This window comes from Sceloporus occidentalis, unplaced genomic scaffold, assembly GCF_023333645.1.
Source record: "Sceloporus occidentalis isolate IW3139 unplaced genomic scaffold, rSceOcc1.0.p SCAF_41, whole genome shotgun sequence".
Lineage (NCBI taxonomy): Eukaryota > Metazoa > Chordata > Lepidosauria > Squamata > Phrynosomatidae > Sceloporus > Sceloporus occidentalis.
This window is the reverse complement of record NW_028317021.1, coordinates 7,421,556-7,440,000: the sequence shown is the minus strand read 5'-3', so window position 1 is coordinate 7,440,000 and position 18,445 is coordinate 7,421,556. Positions and strand designations below refer to the sequence as shown.

The 18,445-nt window shown below is 48.7% G+C and overlaps 2 protein-coding genes across 2 annotated transcripts in view; both read left to right on the top strand.

The window, feature by feature from the left end:
• The window catches only part of LOC149290104 (uncharacterized), a gene marked incomplete at both ends in the record, with an annotated part of 12,619 nt that extends 1,322 nt beyond the window's left edge, over positions 1–11,297 (top strand). Inside the window, one exon of the mRNA XM_089490045.1 lies at positions 11,012–11,297. Within this exon, the coding sequence (XP_089346171.1) occupies positions 11,012–11,297 (286 nt within the window). The remainder of the gene's footprint in view (positions 1–11,011) is intronic.
• The window catches only part of LOC149290103 (forkhead box protein N4-like), a 27,188-nt gene extending 9,625 nt beyond the window's left edge, over positions 1–17,563 (top strand). Inside the window, exons 4-10 of the mRNA XM_089489840.1 lie at positions 11,326–11,441; positions 11,528–11,650; positions 13,861–13,988; positions 14,559–14,655; positions 15,890–16,097; positions 16,311–16,682; positions 16,823–17,563. Coding sequence (XP_089345966.1) covers positions 11,326–11,441; positions 11,528–11,650; positions 13,861–13,988; positions 14,559–14,655; positions 15,890–16,097; positions 16,311–16,682; positions 16,823–17,055 — 1,277 coding nt within the window. The 3' untranslated portion in view covers positions 17,056–17,563. The remainder of the gene's footprint in view (positions 1–11,325; positions 11,442–11,527; positions 11,651–13,860; positions 13,989–14,558; positions 14,656–15,889; positions 16,098–16,310; positions 16,683–16,822) is intronic.
• The last annotated feature ends 882 nt before the right edge of the window (positions 17,564–18,445 follow it).

Genomic DNA, 18,445 nt, shown 5'->3' with positions numbered 1-18,445 from the left:
ACCAGGACAAAGGATAAAGGGGGCAGGACGGGACCGTCTTCTGGAGCCAGAGTCTCTGAATTGGCCATCAACCCCTTTTTTCCACCGGAGGACCATCATGATGCCTCAAGGTCTGCCAAGAAAAGGCCCCCTGCGACTTCAACATCGGAGGCTTTGGCGTTGAAGAAGGCCAAGACTCCTTGGGACCGACCCCACTCCCAGTCGAGATCGCCTCCCAAGAGGGTAGACCGCCCGGATCATGACCAAGACTCCCAACACCGGTCTTCTACACGCCGCTCCCCTCGGGAGGAACGCTCTTCAGGAAGATTAACTAACGTCGGTCAGGTTTCGAACAGGGCCTTCGGCTTCGACAACCGTCCCATTCCTACATTCCGACGATGAGGATCTACATTCTACTCGGAGGAGGTCCCCTACTCCGGTCCTGCATTCCCCTGCTAGAGACTGTGAAGTTGATTCGGTCTTCTATGACTCAGAGACCGACAGGTATTTTATGGCGGTACTGAGGGAGGTGGCTCTGCTGAAGTTCACCTCCAAGTTTGGACTCCGCCCGGCTCAGGCAGAGGGACGGGCTCTGACGGAGGAACCAGAGACCCAGGCCGTGGTTCTGAATACGTCCTCCCGGCCTCCCACTCGCCATCCCAGAGATCAGCTCTTAACGGTGGTCGATACCGACGCTGCCGTCTCCGAATCTGATCCCGACCTTCTGCCCGACTCTGAAGGTCCTTCGGAAGCAGAGATCTCCCGGCAAGGTTCTCCTCAGGGGCTCCACCAGCTGGAGCCAGCTTCACTGACTGATGATGTGCGCTCTTTCAATGAGCACGTCATCAAGATGTCTCGTGTTCTTGATATTGAGCTGGCATACCCTGAGGAAGAGGCCAAAGATCCGGTCGAGCGTCGTGTCCACGGCCGCATTCAGACACTGCCCTCCATACCGTTGCTGCCGTCGTTGGAGACCATTGTTAAGCGCTCCTGGGACGCTCCGTCATCACTGCTCGGACCGTCCCGCAAAATAGAGTCTCTATACCGAGTGTCCTCGCCCAACGCCCCGTGGTTGGCGTCTCATCCTCGCCAGAACTCTGCGATTGTGGAGGGAGCGCAGCAAACGTCGACTCACAGACAGGCCATGTCACCCATGGACAAGGAGGCCAAAAAGATCGACGGTTTGGCCAGGAAGGCCTATTTGGCGGCAGCCTTAGCAGTCAAGGCTATTAACTACACCACCTGTATGGGGGCCTATGTCGAGACCCTGATGGAGGGGATCTCCCCCATCATCCCAGATGTCCCGGATGACGTCCAGCTCACCCTAACTGAGATTAGAGACGAGACCCATTCCATAGGAAGCTGGCTCATCACTGCCTCCAGAAACGTTGCAGAGTGCTCTGGCAGGGCCATGGCGGCCTCGGTTGCTTTACGGCGTCATGCATGGCTCCGAGGATCGGACCTCAACCCGAGTGTCCGGGCCACCATAGAAGACAAGCCTGTAGATGACTCTGGCTTGTTTCACACTGAGACGGATGGCAGGCTGAATAGGAAATTCAGACTGAAAGCGGCAGCTAAGAAGCATGGCATGTCCACCCCTTCAACTTCTCAGTTTCGGAGGAGACAACTCCCGTGGCAACAGCAAGGTCAGTCTCAAAGGCCCTTTTACCAAGATCGTCAATTCAATCAACAGGGCGCTCAGCGGCAGAGGTATCCTTCTCAGTCTTCCTCCTCCTCTGGCCGACGCAATTTTCCTGCCCGGTACCGTAAAAACCACCGGCAGGATACCGATCAGGGCAAGAAGAGGACATGAAGATCCCCTGCGTGCTTCGTCCCTTCCCCTCTCTGCTTCTTAGACATTTTAAAGCCCTTCGCCATCATCTGGGCCTCCATCACTACCGACTCGTGGGTATTAAACATCGTCCGTAGGGGTTATGCCCTCGAGTTCGAAGAGCTCCCTCCAACTGGAGCTTTCCTTTCCACTGACCCCTCGGACACCCTTCTCGACGAAGTGCGCTCTTTACTTTTGAAAGGGGCGATCTCACCCATATCGCCTGAACAGTTGTCCAATTCTTTCTTCTCGAGGTACTTCACGGTACCGAAGACAAATGGCGGAATTAGACCCATCCTAGACTTAAGGGGACTAAATTCCTTTCTCCAGTTACCTCATGGTAACCTTGGCTTCCTCATGGTAACCTTGGCTTCTATCCTACCCTTGCTCCACCAGGACCTCTGGTTCGCAACAGTTGACCTGAAGGATGCTTACTTCCATATAGGGATTCAGGAATCCCACAGAAGATTCCTCGGCTTCGCCATCGGCTCTGCCGCCTATCACTACAACGTTCTTCCCTTCGGCTTAGCCACTGCTCCGAGAGTTTTTACAAAGTGCATGGCTCCAGTAGTGGTCTACCTCCACCAGAAGGGCTTCAGGGTCTTTCCATAGTTGGACAGCTGGCTCTTTGCGGCCTCTTCGCAAGAGGAGCTGCGAGAGGCAATTCTTTTTTCCTTGAACCGCTTATCTTCCCTCGGGCTCGTTGTCAACACGGAAAAGTCCCACTTGGCCCCATCCAAGCAGATCAGATTCATTGGAACCGTCCTCGACTCCAAAGAGTGCATCGCGTATCTCCCTCAGGACCGCTTCCTAGCCTCGGCCTCGGCGATAAGGGTCATCCTAGCCCACAGGAGAGTGAGAGCCAGAGATGTCCAGGTAGTTCTGGGTCACATGGCCTCGGCAACGTTCGTGACTCTGTGGGCAAGGCTCCGTTTCAGGTCTCTCCAACCTTGGTTTCGATCCCATGAGAGACTCCCCGGCCAAGTGGCTCACCGTACCGAGACCGGTAGCCACTTCCCTGCTGTGGTGGCTAGACTCTCGCAACGCCTGCATCGGCATGCCATTCACTCAGCCTGAACTGCAGTTGACCTTGACTACAGACAGGTCCTTAGAAGGATGGGGTGCTTATCTCCTCAACCTCTACATGAAGGAGAAGTGGACCCCACAGGAAGGGATTCTCCACATCAACGCCCTCGAGATGCTGGCTGTAGAGAAAGCATTGAGAGCTTCGAATCCAGTGTCTCCAACAAGGTGGTTCTTTTGAGGACAGACAATACGACGGTGATGTGTTACATCAACAAGCAAGGGGGCACCAAGTCCAGAACCCTCCTCAACATCACTTTGCGAATCTGAGATTGGTGCATCCTGAGGCGTGTCCTCCTCCAGCCGATCCACCTGCCGGGAGATGAAAACGAATTGGCGGACCAGCTCAGCAGGGCCTCTTTGGCCTGTCACAAGTGGAGGCTCCACCCGGAGACAGTTGGCGACCTTTTCTCTCAGTAGGGGACTCCCCGAATCGACTACTTCGCGACCGCCAACAGCCACTGTCCCCAGTTCTGTTCCCAGACGCGAGATGACAGATCCCTCGGAGACGCATTTGGCTTTGTGTGGTTGGGGGAGATGCTTTATGCTTTCCCTCCGTTTCCACTGGTCACCAGAGTGGTCTCGAAGATGTCAATAGATCACTCCGATGCGATCCTGATCACGCCGTGGTGGCTGAGGCAGCCGTGGTTCCCGTCCCTGCTGCACCTCTCCAATGACGAGTTTCTCCGGTTGGAACCCCGTTCCGACCTTCTCACTCTCCAGAGTATCCGCGTCCGACACCCAGACATCGAGACGCTACCGATGGTTGCGTGGAGGCTCCGCCCCTAGCCTTGCTACCTGATCCGGTACAGAGGGTGATCCTGGCTGCACAGAAACCGGCAACCCAGAGGTCTTACGCCTCCAAATGGAGGAGATTCCTGCATTTCCTCGCTGACAGAGACCTTGCCCTACATCGAGTGACAACGCCTGTGGTGCTGGAGTTCCTGATGTCACTTTTGGATGTGGGGCTAACCCTCACATCCATTAAGTGCTACCTGTCTGCCATTTGTTCTTATTTTCAGCATGATGGCAAACCTTCTTTTTTCAGGGACCCTCTCGTGAAGAGTTTTCTGAGAGGTTGTAATAACCTCCACCCCCAGGTCTTAGTACTGGCCCCGGCTTGGAGCCTGGATGCTGTGTTGTCTGCTCTACAATCCAAGCCCTTTGAACTGATGGCCACGACGGACTTGAGACTATTGACCTGGAAGACTGTCTTTCTTGTGGTCATCACCTCTGCTCGCCGTGCGGGCGAACTTTGTGCCCTAAGAAGGCACTAGCCCTTTTTGAGGTTCCATCAGGACAAGGTGGTCCTCCATACCGACATTACTTTCCTGCCGAAGGTAGTTTCGGCCTTTCATATGTGTCAGGACATTGTTTTGCCTACCCTGGCCTCAAACCCAACCAATGAGATGGAACGCAGTCTGCACACTTTGGACGTTCGGAGGGCTTTGGCCTTCTACTTGGACAGGACTTCGGGTTCGAGCCGTTCCGAGAGACTTTTTCAGTGCTACTCGGAACCGAAAAGAGGACTGCATGTATCTGTGCAGAGGTTGTCGAAATGGGCGGCTGGCACCATCCACCTCTGCTATGAACTGTTGGGCAGACCAATTCCGGCCAGGGTACAGCCCCATACAACTAGGGCGGTAGCGGGATCCTCCGCATTTTTGTCGGGGATTTCCTTGGAGGATGTCTGTATCCCGCTCTTTCCCCAGTTCCTTTTTTTCTACCGCGTTAGCTGCTTCAGGGAACTTTGCTTGTCTTTCTCAGCTTGAATCACTGGAATTTTTGACGGACCGTTTTTGACTTCGATTTTTCTGGACCCCCCCGTAACACTGTGACCTCGGCTTGTTCGACTTCGTCTCTGTTCAACATTTTGGCTTCAGGACTTTGTACCGCTCAACGTTTGGTTCCAGGATGCCGGCCCCATTTAAAAAGTGCGATGGCTGCGGCGGCAAATTGCCTATCCAGGACCCGCACTCCTCTTGCCTCCTGTGCTTGGGAAAGGACCATGATGTAAAGTCCTGTCCCCTTTGTAAGTCCATGACGTTGCAGGCCCGCAAGAACCGTGAGTCCTGCTTGACTACAGCTCTTTTCCAGGGGGTCGTGAAGTCCCGGGATGGCTCCTCCCACCCGTCTTCTGCCCCGGGGGCCCCGGGTCTGCCTTCATCAGCTCGCAGCAGTCCGTCCAGCATCGCTTCAGCTCCTGTGGCCACTCCAGCCTGTGGTTCCTCGGAGCCCAGTGCTGTCTCTGATGTGGCCCGCGATCCGCCAAGATCCAGTGCCACCGCCGACAATCCCTCAAAGCACCCCCACAAACAGTGCGGGTCCGAGGGTCTTCCGTCCAGGTCCGTTTCTCTGCCACCTGAGATCACGGACCGACAAGAGCCTGCCAGCTGCATCCGAGGAGCTTCCGAGGCCTCAGACCGACAAGAGTCTACCAGCTGGAACCGAGGAGCCGACCCCAAAGTCGGGCTCTAAGAAGGACAAGTCTAGACCACCCGACTCAGGCTCGAAATCGGCTTCTCCTTCCAAGGCCCCCAAGGAGAGGCTTGACAGGAGGGATGATGTGGAGGATGCTCCCCCACCGAAAAAGCCAAGGTCCTCAACGGATAGGCCCAAGCCTGCAGGAGTCTCCTCTGATCCCAAGCATAAGAAATCGGACCAGGCATCATCTTCCACCCATATTGGCTCAAAGCCTTTACCCAGCAAGAAGGACAAATCTTCGAGCCACAAGAAGCCCAAGGACCACCAGGGGTCGGAGAAGAGGGCACGGCCCGCCTCTCCGCAGCTGTTTGATGTGGACGTCCCGTTGGTGTCGGTTCTCTCCACCATCCCGCTGTTCCATCCCGACGATGAGGAGTCTAGGTCTTCAGGGTGACGATCCCCTACGCCGGTTCCCCTCTCTACCCATGCAGGGGATCCAAGCCCAGATGTCTTCTACGATTCAGACGCCGACAGATATTATATGTCAGTATCGAGAGAAGATGCTCTCTGGTGCGTTTCATCCAAGCCTCATAAGCGTCCAGTTCCGTCCTCAACGGTCTCCAAGCCACCACCTTCGCCTGCTAAATCAGCGCTGAAGCGGGGGCCCCCTGCCGAGCCGGTACCGTCCCCGGTGCGTCAACTTCACCCAGTAGTCACGTTAGACTCGGCTTCGGAGCATGGAGACCATTCGTCGGAGCAGTCTGACCTGGACATGTCCCCTCCGCCTTCTCCACAGCAGATGCATCACCCGGAGCCGGCTTCGCCTTCTGATGACATCCGTTCGTTCAACGAACATGTTATCAAGATTGCCAATGCCCTGGGCATCGAGATGGAATATCCGGAGGACTCAGCCAAGGACCCTGTGGACAGAAGGGTCCGTGGTGAGGTGCCGACGCCACCGTCCATTCCGCTTTTTCCATCACTGGAGTCCATAGTTAAATATTCATGGGACTCTCCTGCCTCGCTGGTCAGATCGTCCAGGAAGATAGAGTCCTTATATAGGATCTCGCCAACACATGCTCCTTGGTTAACCAACCACCCGATCCAGAACTCGGCAATAGTGGAGGGATCTCAAGTAGCATCCACCAGCAAGTTGGCCACCTCCCCTGGCGACCGGGAGGGCAAGAAAATCGACGGGTTGGCCAAAAAGTCATATTCGGCATCGGCCCTGGCAGTGAAGGCCTCAAATTATTTGGCCTGCATGGGGGCCTATGTCCAAACCCTCATGGAGGGGATTTCTCCCTTGGTCCCAGATGTGCCAGATGACGTCCAGAGGAAGCTAGTGGAGATCCGGGATGAAGCGCATTCTATAGGCAGCTGGATCATCATAGCATCGAGGAACGTTGCGGACTGCTCTGGCAGATTGATGGCGGCCTCTATCGCGTTGCGCCACCACGCCTGGCTCCGAGGCTCGGACCTAAACCCCAACGTTAGGTCCACGATCGAAGACATGCCTGTGGATGACTCCGGCCTCTTTCACTCCGAGACAGATGAGAGACTGAATCGGAAGTACCGAATGAAGGCGGCAGCCAAGAAGCACGGTATATCCTCGACCGCTTCCATACCGTCCTTCCTTCGGAAGCAACGCCCGTGGCAGTCTCAGAACCAAGGTGGTAGGCCATATTTCCAGGACCGTCCCTACCAGCAGCAGGGTCAGCAGAGACAGCGCTACCCCTCCCAGTCCTCCTCTTCCTCCGGCCGACGGAACATCCCGTCCAAGTATCGGCAGGAGCCCGACCAGGGCAAGAAGAAGGCCTGAAGGGTCCCAGCGCACTTTGTTCAGTCGGCCCCCTTTTTCCTAGACAGGTTACAGCTCTATTATGACACCTGGGCTTTGATCACTACTGACTCGTGGGTTCTAGACATTGTCCGCAGGGGCTATGCCCTCGAGTTCACTGAGCTCCCACCATCTGGAGCTTTTCATTCCACCGTCCCCTCGGACACCCTTCTCGACGAAGTGCGCTCTTTGCTTGGAAAAGGGGCAATTTCACGGGTCGACCCTGAAGCTCAGCCCTCATGTTTTTTCTCCAGGTACTTCACGGTACCGAAGCCAGATGGAGGCATTAGAAGAAGAATAAAGTATTATTATTAGGCCAATCCTGGACTTGAGAGGCCTGAACTATTTCCTTGCCCGTAGACGCTTCCGCATGGTAACTCTCGCTTCCATTCTCCCCTTGCTTCACCAGGGTCTCTGGTTTGCAACCATTGACCTGAAAGATACCTTCTTCCACGTGGGGATTCGGAAATCCCACAGGAGGTTCCTCGCCTTTGCCATCGGGTCTGACGTCTACCACTACAACGTCCTTCCTTTCAGCCTTTCAACGGCACCGAGGGTCTTCACAAAGTCGCATTTCTTCATCAGAGAGGCTTCAGAGTGTTTCCATACCTCAATGATTGGCTGCTGGCGGCGCCGTCTCAGCTGGAAGTTCAGAACGCAGTCCAATTCACACTTGGCCTTCTAGCATCCCTCGGCCTGGTGGTCAACTTGGACAAGTCTCATCTCTATCCATCGAAGAGAGTCAAATTCATTGGCGCCATCCTCGACTCCGAAAGCTGCACCGCTTATCTTCCTCCAGACCATTTCCGGACGTTGCAGCTAGCGATCGCAGCATGCATCGGTTGCAGGAGACTGAGGGCCAGAGAAGTACAGGTTGCTCTCGGCTATATGGCATCAACAATGTTTATCACCCCGCGGGCGAGGCTACAATTGAGACTTCTTCAAGCCTGGTTCCTATCGGTCTTCGACCCCACCAGGGACCAGCCATCCAAGCACTTGACCATTCCAAGACCAGTGGCTCGTCCCCTCCGTTGGTGGCTAGACTCCCAAAACGTTTGCGTCGGCATGCCCTTCTCGCAACCTCAGCCAGACATCACCCTGACCACGGATGCATCCTTGGACGGTTGGGGCGCACACCTGCTCGATCTTTGCGTAAGGGACAGATGGTCCTTGGAGGAACACTCCATGCACATCAATGCCCTCGAGATGATGGCCGTGGAAAAGGCTCTGAGGGCATTCGAGATCGTGGTAACCGGCAAGGTGATCCTGCTCCAAACGGACAACACCACCATGATGTACTACCTGAACAAATAGGGTGGTACAAGGTCCAGGACACTGTTAGACATCTCCGTACGGATTTGGTCCTGGTGCATCCCGAGGGGGATCCTTCTTCAGGCCATCCATCTGCCAGGACTCGACAACATCCTAGCGGACCAGCTCAGCAGGACCCCATCCTCTTGCCACGAATGGAGACTCCATCCTGAGACGGTCAAGGACCTCTTTCGTCGCTGGGGAACCCCGCGTGTGGACCTCTTTGCGACGGAGCACAACAGCCATTGTCCCCAGTTCTGCTCCCGGACGGCCTCCGACAGATCCCTCGGAGACGCGTTCGTTTTCTCCTGGACAGGAGTGTTGCTGTACGCCTTCCCTCCCTTTCCCCTGATCACCAGAGTGGTATCCAGAATGATGACGGAGAGATCAGACGCGATCCTCATCACGCCATGGTGGCCGAGACAGCCGTGGTTCGCGTCCCTCATTCACCTCTCCAGGAAGACCTTCCTCCGCCTCGAATTTCACCCCGACCTACTCACGATCCGGAGCGGCCGGGTTCACCATCCAGATATCGAGAGTCTGCCTCTGGTGGCCTGGAGACTCCATCCCTAGCAGGGCTGTCGGAATCGGTGCGGAGGGTGATCGGTGCTGCTCGAAGGCCCTCGACGCAAAGATCTTATGCCTTCAAATGGAAAAGGTTCCTTCAGTTCCTGACGGACAGAGACCTTTCTCCGTCTCAGGTGTCAGCTCCAATTGTCCTGGAGTTTTTGCTAATGTTATTGGAGGGTGGGTTGTGCCTTACCTCCATTAAGTGCTACCTGTCAGCTATTTGTGCACATTTGCAGTTTGAGGGCAAGCCTTCCTTGTTTAGGGACCCTTTGGTTAAAGGGTTCTTAAAGGGGTCTGCTAATCTCTACCCCCCGATCTCGATACCAACCCCGGCTTGGAGCCTGGATGTGGTTTTGTCTGCCTTGCAGTCAAAGCCCTTTGAGCCAATGGCCACAACAGACTTGAGACTATTGACCTGGAAGACTGCTTTCCTGGTGGCCATTACATCTGCCCGTCGGGTGGGTGAGGTTTGTGCACTGCGTAGGGATCAACCATTCCTTATCTTCCATAAGGACAAGGTCGTCCTCCGTATGGACATTACCTTCCTCCCGAAGGTGGTTTCAACCTTCCATTTATGTCAGGACATTGTGTTGCCTACACTGGCCTCGAACCCGACATCGGAGTTCGAACGGACCTTGCACACTTTGGATGTTAGGAGGGCTTTGTCTTTCTATTTAAATAGGACTTCGGGCTCGAGCCGTTCCGAGAGACTGTTCCAATGCTACTCGGAACCGAAGAGGGGTCTTCCTGTGTCTGCGCAGAGGTTTTCAAAATGGGTGGCAGGTACCATCCACCTCTGTTATGAGCTACCGGGCAAGCCAGTGCCGAACAGGATTCGGTCCCACTCCACAAGGGCGATAGCAGCATCCTCTGCCTTTTTGAATGGGGTCCCCTTAGAGGATGTGTGTAAGGCTGCGGTCTGGTCCCAACCAATGACATTTGTTAAGCACTACAGGTTGGACTCTAGGGCCAAGCGGGATGCAGCCTTTGGAAGAGCAGTTTTGGTCTCTGGTCTACGCTGATTTGCATTGTGTATTGCTGTCAGATGTGTCAAGCATACTATGGTGTATGTCTGTCAACAATGAATTGCTTTATGTGTTTGTTATAAGTGCAAAGAAACCGCTCATGTACCTTATAGATATTTCACAAGGTGATATCGGTTATCAATGTGTTTATCGTTGGCTATTGATGCCCGGTGCAGGGATTGCCTATGTTTGGTCTGGCATAATGACTGCAATGCTTGCCTTGACTGACTGCTGTTTGTGTTACCTGTTTCAAGACCACTGTACCTTTGTTAATGTACAGGTGTGATTTAGTAACATAGTAATTGACTGAGATGGTTGAGTTCAAACCTTTATTGTTAATAAACAAGGTTTTGGTTAACAATCACTTGGTCTCAGGACACTCCCTCCGCCGCTTACTTAAGCTTGTCAGTCTAAACCCATTTGTATGATTCGCAGAGACCATGAAGAAGAAGGACAGGTTGCTTACCTGTAACGGTATTTCTTCGAGTGGTCATCTGCGAATACATACAAATCCCGTCCATCCTCCCCTCTGTGTCCTGCTCTTTTTGGCTTATTCTTATGGCGCCCATGCGGCGTAAAAATTACGGAACTGGGGAAAGAGCGGGAAAGCAGGGGCTTTATAAGGGGTGGGCGGAGCTACCGCCAAAAAGTTTCTATATGTTGCAAAGTTGTACTTTGCTCAGTGATTCTAGAAGTTTCCGAAGAATACTGCGCAGGCACAGTAAAACCCATTTGTATGTATTCGCAGATGACCACTCGAAGAAATACCATTACAGGTAAGCAACCTGTCCATCCACCCCTCCATTGATCCTTCTATTTATCCAACCACCTCTCCATCCACCCTTGCATCCATCCATTCATCCTTCCATCTCTCCATCAACCCCTCCATCATCCATCCATCCACTCCTCCATTCATCTCTCCATGCATCCTTCTATCAATCCACCCACAAACCATCTATCCATCTATCTGTCCATCCATTCATCCTTCCATCTATTCATCCATCCACACATCTATTCATCATTCACCCAACAATCCATCCATCCACCCCTCCATCTCATCCGTCATCCACCAATTCATCTATCCATCCACCCCTCCATTCATCTCTCCATGCATCCTTCTATCCATTCACCTCTCCATCCATGCATGCATCCATCTATCCATCCTTCCATCTCTCCATTCACCCCTCCATCCATCCTTCCATGGCTGCACATGGTGCATTTACGGGTGCGCAAGTACATTTTTCACCATGTGCTTTCTGCCGCAGGTTCCCTTTCTGGAAGCCTCCACGCTGCAGGGGCTCCCGGCGCCATGATCCACATACAGGCCAGCCTGCCTCAAGGACTCCTGGGACTGGACGCCATTTCGTCGCACAGAGCGAACGTAAGTGCACACTTCCTCCACCTTTCCCCATTCGCCACCAACGCGAAACTTATGCGCAACTCATGTTTCTCTCCCTTTTGCGCCAGATTGACCGCTACGTAGTCGGGGGCCAGCTTTCCCCAAACCTGCGTCCGCCTCAAGCCCCTCTCTTCCCACCTCCTGCGCCGCCGACTTGTCATGCGCAGCAGGTCTTCGCCATCACGCCTCAGGTACGAAGCCTATCTAGGAACCTTTAGGCCAGGGGTCGGCAACCCGCATGTGGCCCGGCAAGTCTGCTGATTGCCAAAGGCCCCGTGCCAGCGGCAATCGACGGCAGGACCGGGCCCCTCGCGGGGCCGGGAAAGAGGAGGAGGCCTCCAGCGCTGGCGGCCCCCGCCAGCGCTTTCCTGGCCTCTGACGGGCCCGGGCCCCATCAGGGGCTGGGAAATAGGAGGAGGCCTCCAGTGCTGGCAGCCCCCGCCGGCTCTTTCCAGGCCTGTAGGAGCCCAGCTGCGGTCACCGGAGCCCTCTAGCAGGACTCCAGGGGCCGCAGCGGGCCTATAGGAGGCCATGCAGCCCCAGGCCTCCCTCCGGAGAGAAAGATCTGGGTCTGCAACGGCCGTGGAGGAGCCCAGGACAGCGGCGTGCCCAAGCCCTTCCCTTCGGCTGAAAGGGCCCCTTGGAGCCCTTTTGGCCGAAGGGAAGAGCCAAAGGGAAGGGCCTGGGACGGGTGCCCAAGCCCTTCCCTTCGGCCTCCCTCCCCTTCAGCCGAAAGGGCCCCTTGGAGCCCGTTCGGCCGAAGGAAGGGACCGAGGAGGAGAGGGCGGGCACATGCCTCCTCCTCCCCACGGGGCTTCGGCAGACCTGAGGTGTCCTTTGGAAGACACCTCAGGCCTGGCGAAGCCCCGAGGAAAGAAGCAGGGGCCGCCGGCCTTCTTCTTCTCCCTGCGGGGCTTTGGCACACCTGAGGTGCCCTTCGGAGGACACCTCAGGCCTGGCGAAGCCCCGAGGAAAGGAGCAGGGGCCGCGCGCCAGTTGCTCCTGCTCCTAACGGGCCCTTACTGGTCCCCAGCTGTCTCTGAGAGGCAGCTGGGGGCCAAGGAAGGGCAGGAGGATCAGGCGCGCACCTGTCACCCCCTCTCCCAATCTCTCCCCACTTCTAACTGTCTCTCAGACAGCTGGAGGGCGGGAAAGGGAGCAGAGAAAGCCCCCCGGAGGATTGAACCTCCGTCCCCGGCATGCGGCTCCGCCCCTGGAGGGTGGAAGCTCCCCCCCTCTGGCTTCGGCCCCCCAGTTGTCTGAGGGACAGCAACCCGCCCCCAGCTCAAAAAGGTTGCCTACCCCTGGTTTAAGGCTCTTCAGTGCAACTCTATGGTTAATATTCACCGTAAGATGACCATAGAATTGTGCTGGAGGACCTACAAATGTTTTCTTTGGGTACTCCAGCACAACTCTATGGTTAACATTGATATTGATTATTATTATATAATATAATATAATATAATAATTATTATTATATAAAATATTATATAAAATAATAATTTAATTATATAAAATATATAATAAAATAATATATTAACATATGTATGTAAAATTATTATTTCATCACCATTGTTAATATATAATAATAATTTTATTGTATAAAATATTATATAAAATAATTTTATTATATAAAATATATAATAAAATATTTACATTTTATAATATATATTATATTAAATATTTTATATAATAAAATTATTATTATATGATTATGATAAAATAATTTTTATTATAATATATATCATTATCATTATTATTATATAATAAAATATTATCATATATAATAATATAAATTATATAATAAAATATTATATGAGAATATATTAATATTTTCTGTAATAAAATTATATTATTTTATTATATACATAATAATTATATTACATAAAATATTATATTAATATAGTTATAATAAAAGTACAGTAATCATTATATAAAACCGTTATATGTATAATAAAATATAACAATGAATTAATATAATTATTAATAAAAGATATTAATATATATTTTATGGTATATTTTATATAATAAAGTTATAGATAAAATTATAAATAGATAGAAATAGATAGATAAATAAAATAATTTTATATAATAAAATAATTTTATATAATAAAAATTATATGTGTATATAAATAAAATAATTGTATATAATAAAATAAATTTATATAATAAAATTAGAGAGAGAGAGAGAGAGAATATATATATTTATTTATTTATATAAATTAATATATTAAAAGAACAATGCAATACATTCTAGTGAGAAAGATATTGATTGATTTATTTTTGTATATTAATTGGGTACCTGCGTTATTTGTATATTGATCCTTACAGAGGTTTGTAAATATATATATTGCTATATAATCGACGTGTCTGTTTCCTCCTTCCTTCCGTTCAATCCAAGTGTCCTCCAGCCGCCATCTACAGCGCGCCGTACACCGCGCAGCCGCTATATTCCCAGCCGCGCTTGGCGCCTCACGCTTCCCAAGAGCTGCACCCCAAGCATTACCCCAAACCAATATATTCCTATAGGTGAGTTCAGTATGGAGGTCTTGCTCTTCTCTTTATTTTTATTTATTTATTTATATTTATTTATTTTATTTATGAGGGAAAAATTCACTTGGAAGCTAAGCAGGGTCAGCCCTGGTTAGGAATTGGATGGGAAACCACCAACAAAGACCAGGAGGAAGGAAATAGGGGGGGGAACCACCTTAAGAAATTAATTTTTAAATAATAATAATAATAATAATAATAATAATAATAATAAATTTTATTTATATGCTGCCTGTCCTGCAGGATTGAGGCAGTTTACAATATATTTAATGATAATAATGTATACATCCTTTTTGAATTATGGAGCCCAGAAACGGATGCAGGATTAAAGATGGTAATAATAATAATAATAATAATAATAATAATATCCATACAAATCCAGCAGCAGAGTCTTTATGAAGATCTGATGCTGAGAAGGGCCTTAGAGTGGAAGCAATGCAAGGAATAGATTTTAGTTTAATTAAATTTTTAATTTTGCACTGACATTTTTGGGAAAATAATGTGCTTTTTCTATATTTTAATAATAATAATAATAATTTCTTCTGACAGCTGCTTGATTGCGATGGCCCTAAAAAACAGCAAGACGGGAAGCCTCCCGGTGAGCGAGATCTACAGTTTCATGAAGGAGCATTTCCCATATTTCAAGGTCTGGTTGCTGCAATTATTATTATTATTATTATTATATGTTTTTAATTTTTACATTTTTATATTTTTATGATTTTAAAATTATTTTATTATTAATAATAATTTTTATTTTATTTTATTATTAAATAATTATTATTATTATTTATTATATAATTTATTATATTCAATATAATTTTGAAAAATATAAATTATTATATTTTAAAATTATTTTATTAATAATTATTATTTTTATTTTATTTTATTATTAAATAATAATACATATTATTTATTATATAATTTATTCATTATAATTTAGAAAAATATAATTATATTTTTAAATTATTTTTTATTAATAATTGTTTTTTATTTTATTTTATTATTAAATAATAATAAATATTATTTATTATATAATTCATTATATTAATTATAATTTGGAAAAATATAAATTATTATATTTATTATTTATATTAAAAGGGTTTCCACTATGTTAAAACTAAGCTTACGCTTAATATTAAAAATATAATATATTATTATATTTTATATTAAAAGCTGTAGTTGAGACCATGCAATCAATATATATATATATATATATATATTAGTATAAAATATTTAGCATAAAATAAGTAAAGTGGTAAAATGTTAAAGCATATATTTGTATGAAGAAAGCGTAATAATTTGTATGGTAAAATTTAAAAATATTAATAATAATAATAAACAAATACAGTAATTGGGCAAAAAATAAATAAAAAATAAATAAAAAATAAAATAAAAATATAATAAATAATAAAATAAAATAATTAAATTAAAATGTAATAAATAAATAAAAATAAAAAATAAAATAAAATGTAATAAATAAGATAAAAATAAAATAACAATAAAATAAAAAATAAAAATGAAAAATGAAATAAATAATAAATAATAAAATAAATAACAAAAATGAAATAATAAAATAATAAAAAATAAAATGAAAATGAAAATGAAATAATAAAATAAAATAAAATAAATGAAATAAATAATAAAAAATAATAAAAATAAAATAAAAATAATAAAATAAATAATGAAATAATGAAATAAATATGAAATAAATAAATTAAATTAAAACAGAGGTGGGATATAAATTATTATTATTATTATTATTATTATTATTATAAAATTATTATTATTAATAATAATATAAATAAAATAAAAATATATAGACAGATAGACCTGATACAATCCTAACGGGGAAACGCTGTGTGTTTGTTTGTAATTGTCAGACGGCTCCAGACGGCTGGAAGAACTCCGTGCGCCACAACCTCTCCCTGAACAAGTGCTTTGAGAAAGTGGAGAACAAGTCGAGCGGTGCCTCGCGCAAGGGCTGCCTCTGGGCCCTGAACCCGGCCAAGATCGACAAAATGGAGGAGGAACTGCAGAAGTGGAAGCGGAAGGACCTGGCCGCCATCCACCGCAGCATGGCCAACCCAGGTGTGCAGAGCGGGGTTCAGATAGATATGGGATGGGGGGCCACAAGTTCAGCATGAGCCAAAAGTGTGATGTGGCAGCTAACAAGGCCAATGCGATCCTAGGCTGCATCCATAGAAGTATAGTGTCTATACTTCTACTGTAGGGATAAATAGTCAGAGGTGACCCTATGGGGCTTGGTGCATTTGGGTCTGACTTCGCGTATCCCTTTTGCAGAGGAGCTGGACAAGCTCATCACGGACCGGCCGGAGAACTGCCGGCAGCCTGGGAAGATGATCGATGCCGACGTCTCTGGCCGCCTCTCTCAGACTGTGATGATGCTCTCCATGCCGCCGATGCGCCACCGCCGCCAGGTCCAGGCACCACAGGCATGCCTGGCTCCTGAATCCCCAGCACCCGCGCAGACGCCTCCTTCGCACAACGCCCTGCACGACGCGACACCTGGTCTCATCGCTCTGCAGCAGCAGCACCACCACCACGACAACGCCGTGACGCACGGCGGACACGACTTCCTTGGCACCATGATGACCGACATGAACGCCGAGGTGGACGCCCTCGACCCCAGCATCACGGACTTCGCACTGCAAGGTGAGGAGCGTTGATGGTGACTCACTACAGCTCCCAGAATCCCCGAAATAAGTATTTTTTCGTGACAAAGGTGTGCATTCGCGGCAAAGGTGTACATCCATCCGCCATTTTAACCTCGCTTCCGTTTCCCTCCCTCTCAGGTAACCTTTGGGAAGAGATGAAGGATGAGAGCTTCAACCTGGAGAGCCTGGCTGCCTTCGACTGCGGCCTTGGCCCGGTCGCCACATCTGGCGGGAGTGACCACTCCATCCCGGACGTACAGGTCACTGGCCTCTACGCCACTTACGCCGCCATGGACGCCGTCGCGATGGACTCCTCCGCCTCGCCGTATCTGAATGCACAAGGGAGCGGAAAGCCCATCACCCTCCTCTGAATGGGATTTGCCTATGGACCCCGCTACATCCCCTCAATAGCTCCATATATTGCTACAGATTGCAGCTCCCATCATCCAAGGGCACAGCTCCAGGTATTGCTACAGACTGCAACTCCCATCAGCCTTAGCAATCAAAGGTTAGCGGTCCCACAAATGCCGGAGGGCCACAACTTTGGCCACTGGTCATTTTGGACCCCCTTTTGCTGACCACACAATAGCTTGACCCTCAGATCCGGGGATTCAATGGAAACCTCAATTGAACCGAAGGCAGAGACTCTGTCTCCAAATGAACCAAGAAACAACGAAGTGCATTAATTAATTAATTAAGGATTAATTAACTTTTACATCTTAGGCAGAACGTAGGGCTTTGGGCATCTAGGCATTTGTAGGGCTTTCCTTGATCCGGGTTTGTAAACCTTATTTATGACTTATTCCCTGTGGAGTGAGTCTCCCTTGGAAGACGTAATGTCGGTTGTGATAATTTAATATAAGACTTAGTTTAAATAAAATAGAGTTAATTGATTAATTAAAAAGCTGCGAATTTACTCCCGTTGTTTGCGGTGTGTGTCTGCGTGGGTATAAAAAAGAGAAACAGATCAAGAGCGTTGTTCGCTTCGGACATGAATTTATGTAGCCCAGCATCGAGATCGCATTTGGAGGAACAAACCGTGGCATGCATCTGTTTTATGCAAGTGGCATCTGTGGCACACGTAGCGCATCTGGGACTTTTGTCTCCGGGGCTTCCTCTACGATGGTCAAAGTCTGAGAGTCCAGAGCGGACGCCGGACGCCAGCGGTCTCTGTGACGCAAATGGCACTCACCAAGGACATTGGTTGGGACTTCCCAAAGACCAGAGAAAGTGAACCAGTTTGAAACCTACAGCCAAGACAACTAACAATGCAATCTTTGAATGACCAAGGTCCGAGCCGCAATAGAGGAGAAAAACGTCGCCCAGAATAAGGCCAAGGAACCCGCCATCTTAAGGGAAAGGAAGGGGGACAGTGGGGAATCTCCTACTAATAGTAGGAAAGCAAGCCCTGGGCTGAGTCTGTGTGTTTCCTTTTAAAAGCCATAGAAGAAAAGGAGGAGGAGGACCAGGGCTGAAACACCCCAAAAAGGGAAGAAGAAGCTTGATACGGACGAAGAACCACATGCGAAGAAGAGCCTCCAAACTGGAAAACATGCGCCCAGATGCCCAACGTTCCTCCACCGAATGCGCAGGTGGACATGCTCTGTATCCCAAGCAGAAAGGCCTCAGCAGATGACCACAAGGGCCCCAAAAGGCAGAAATAGCAAGAGCATGCCTAGGAAAGAGCTTCCCTCCTCCTTCGTGCGGCTGAGCCACATCTATCCTGGGTTTATATCCCCCAATCCGAGCAGAAATCGCACT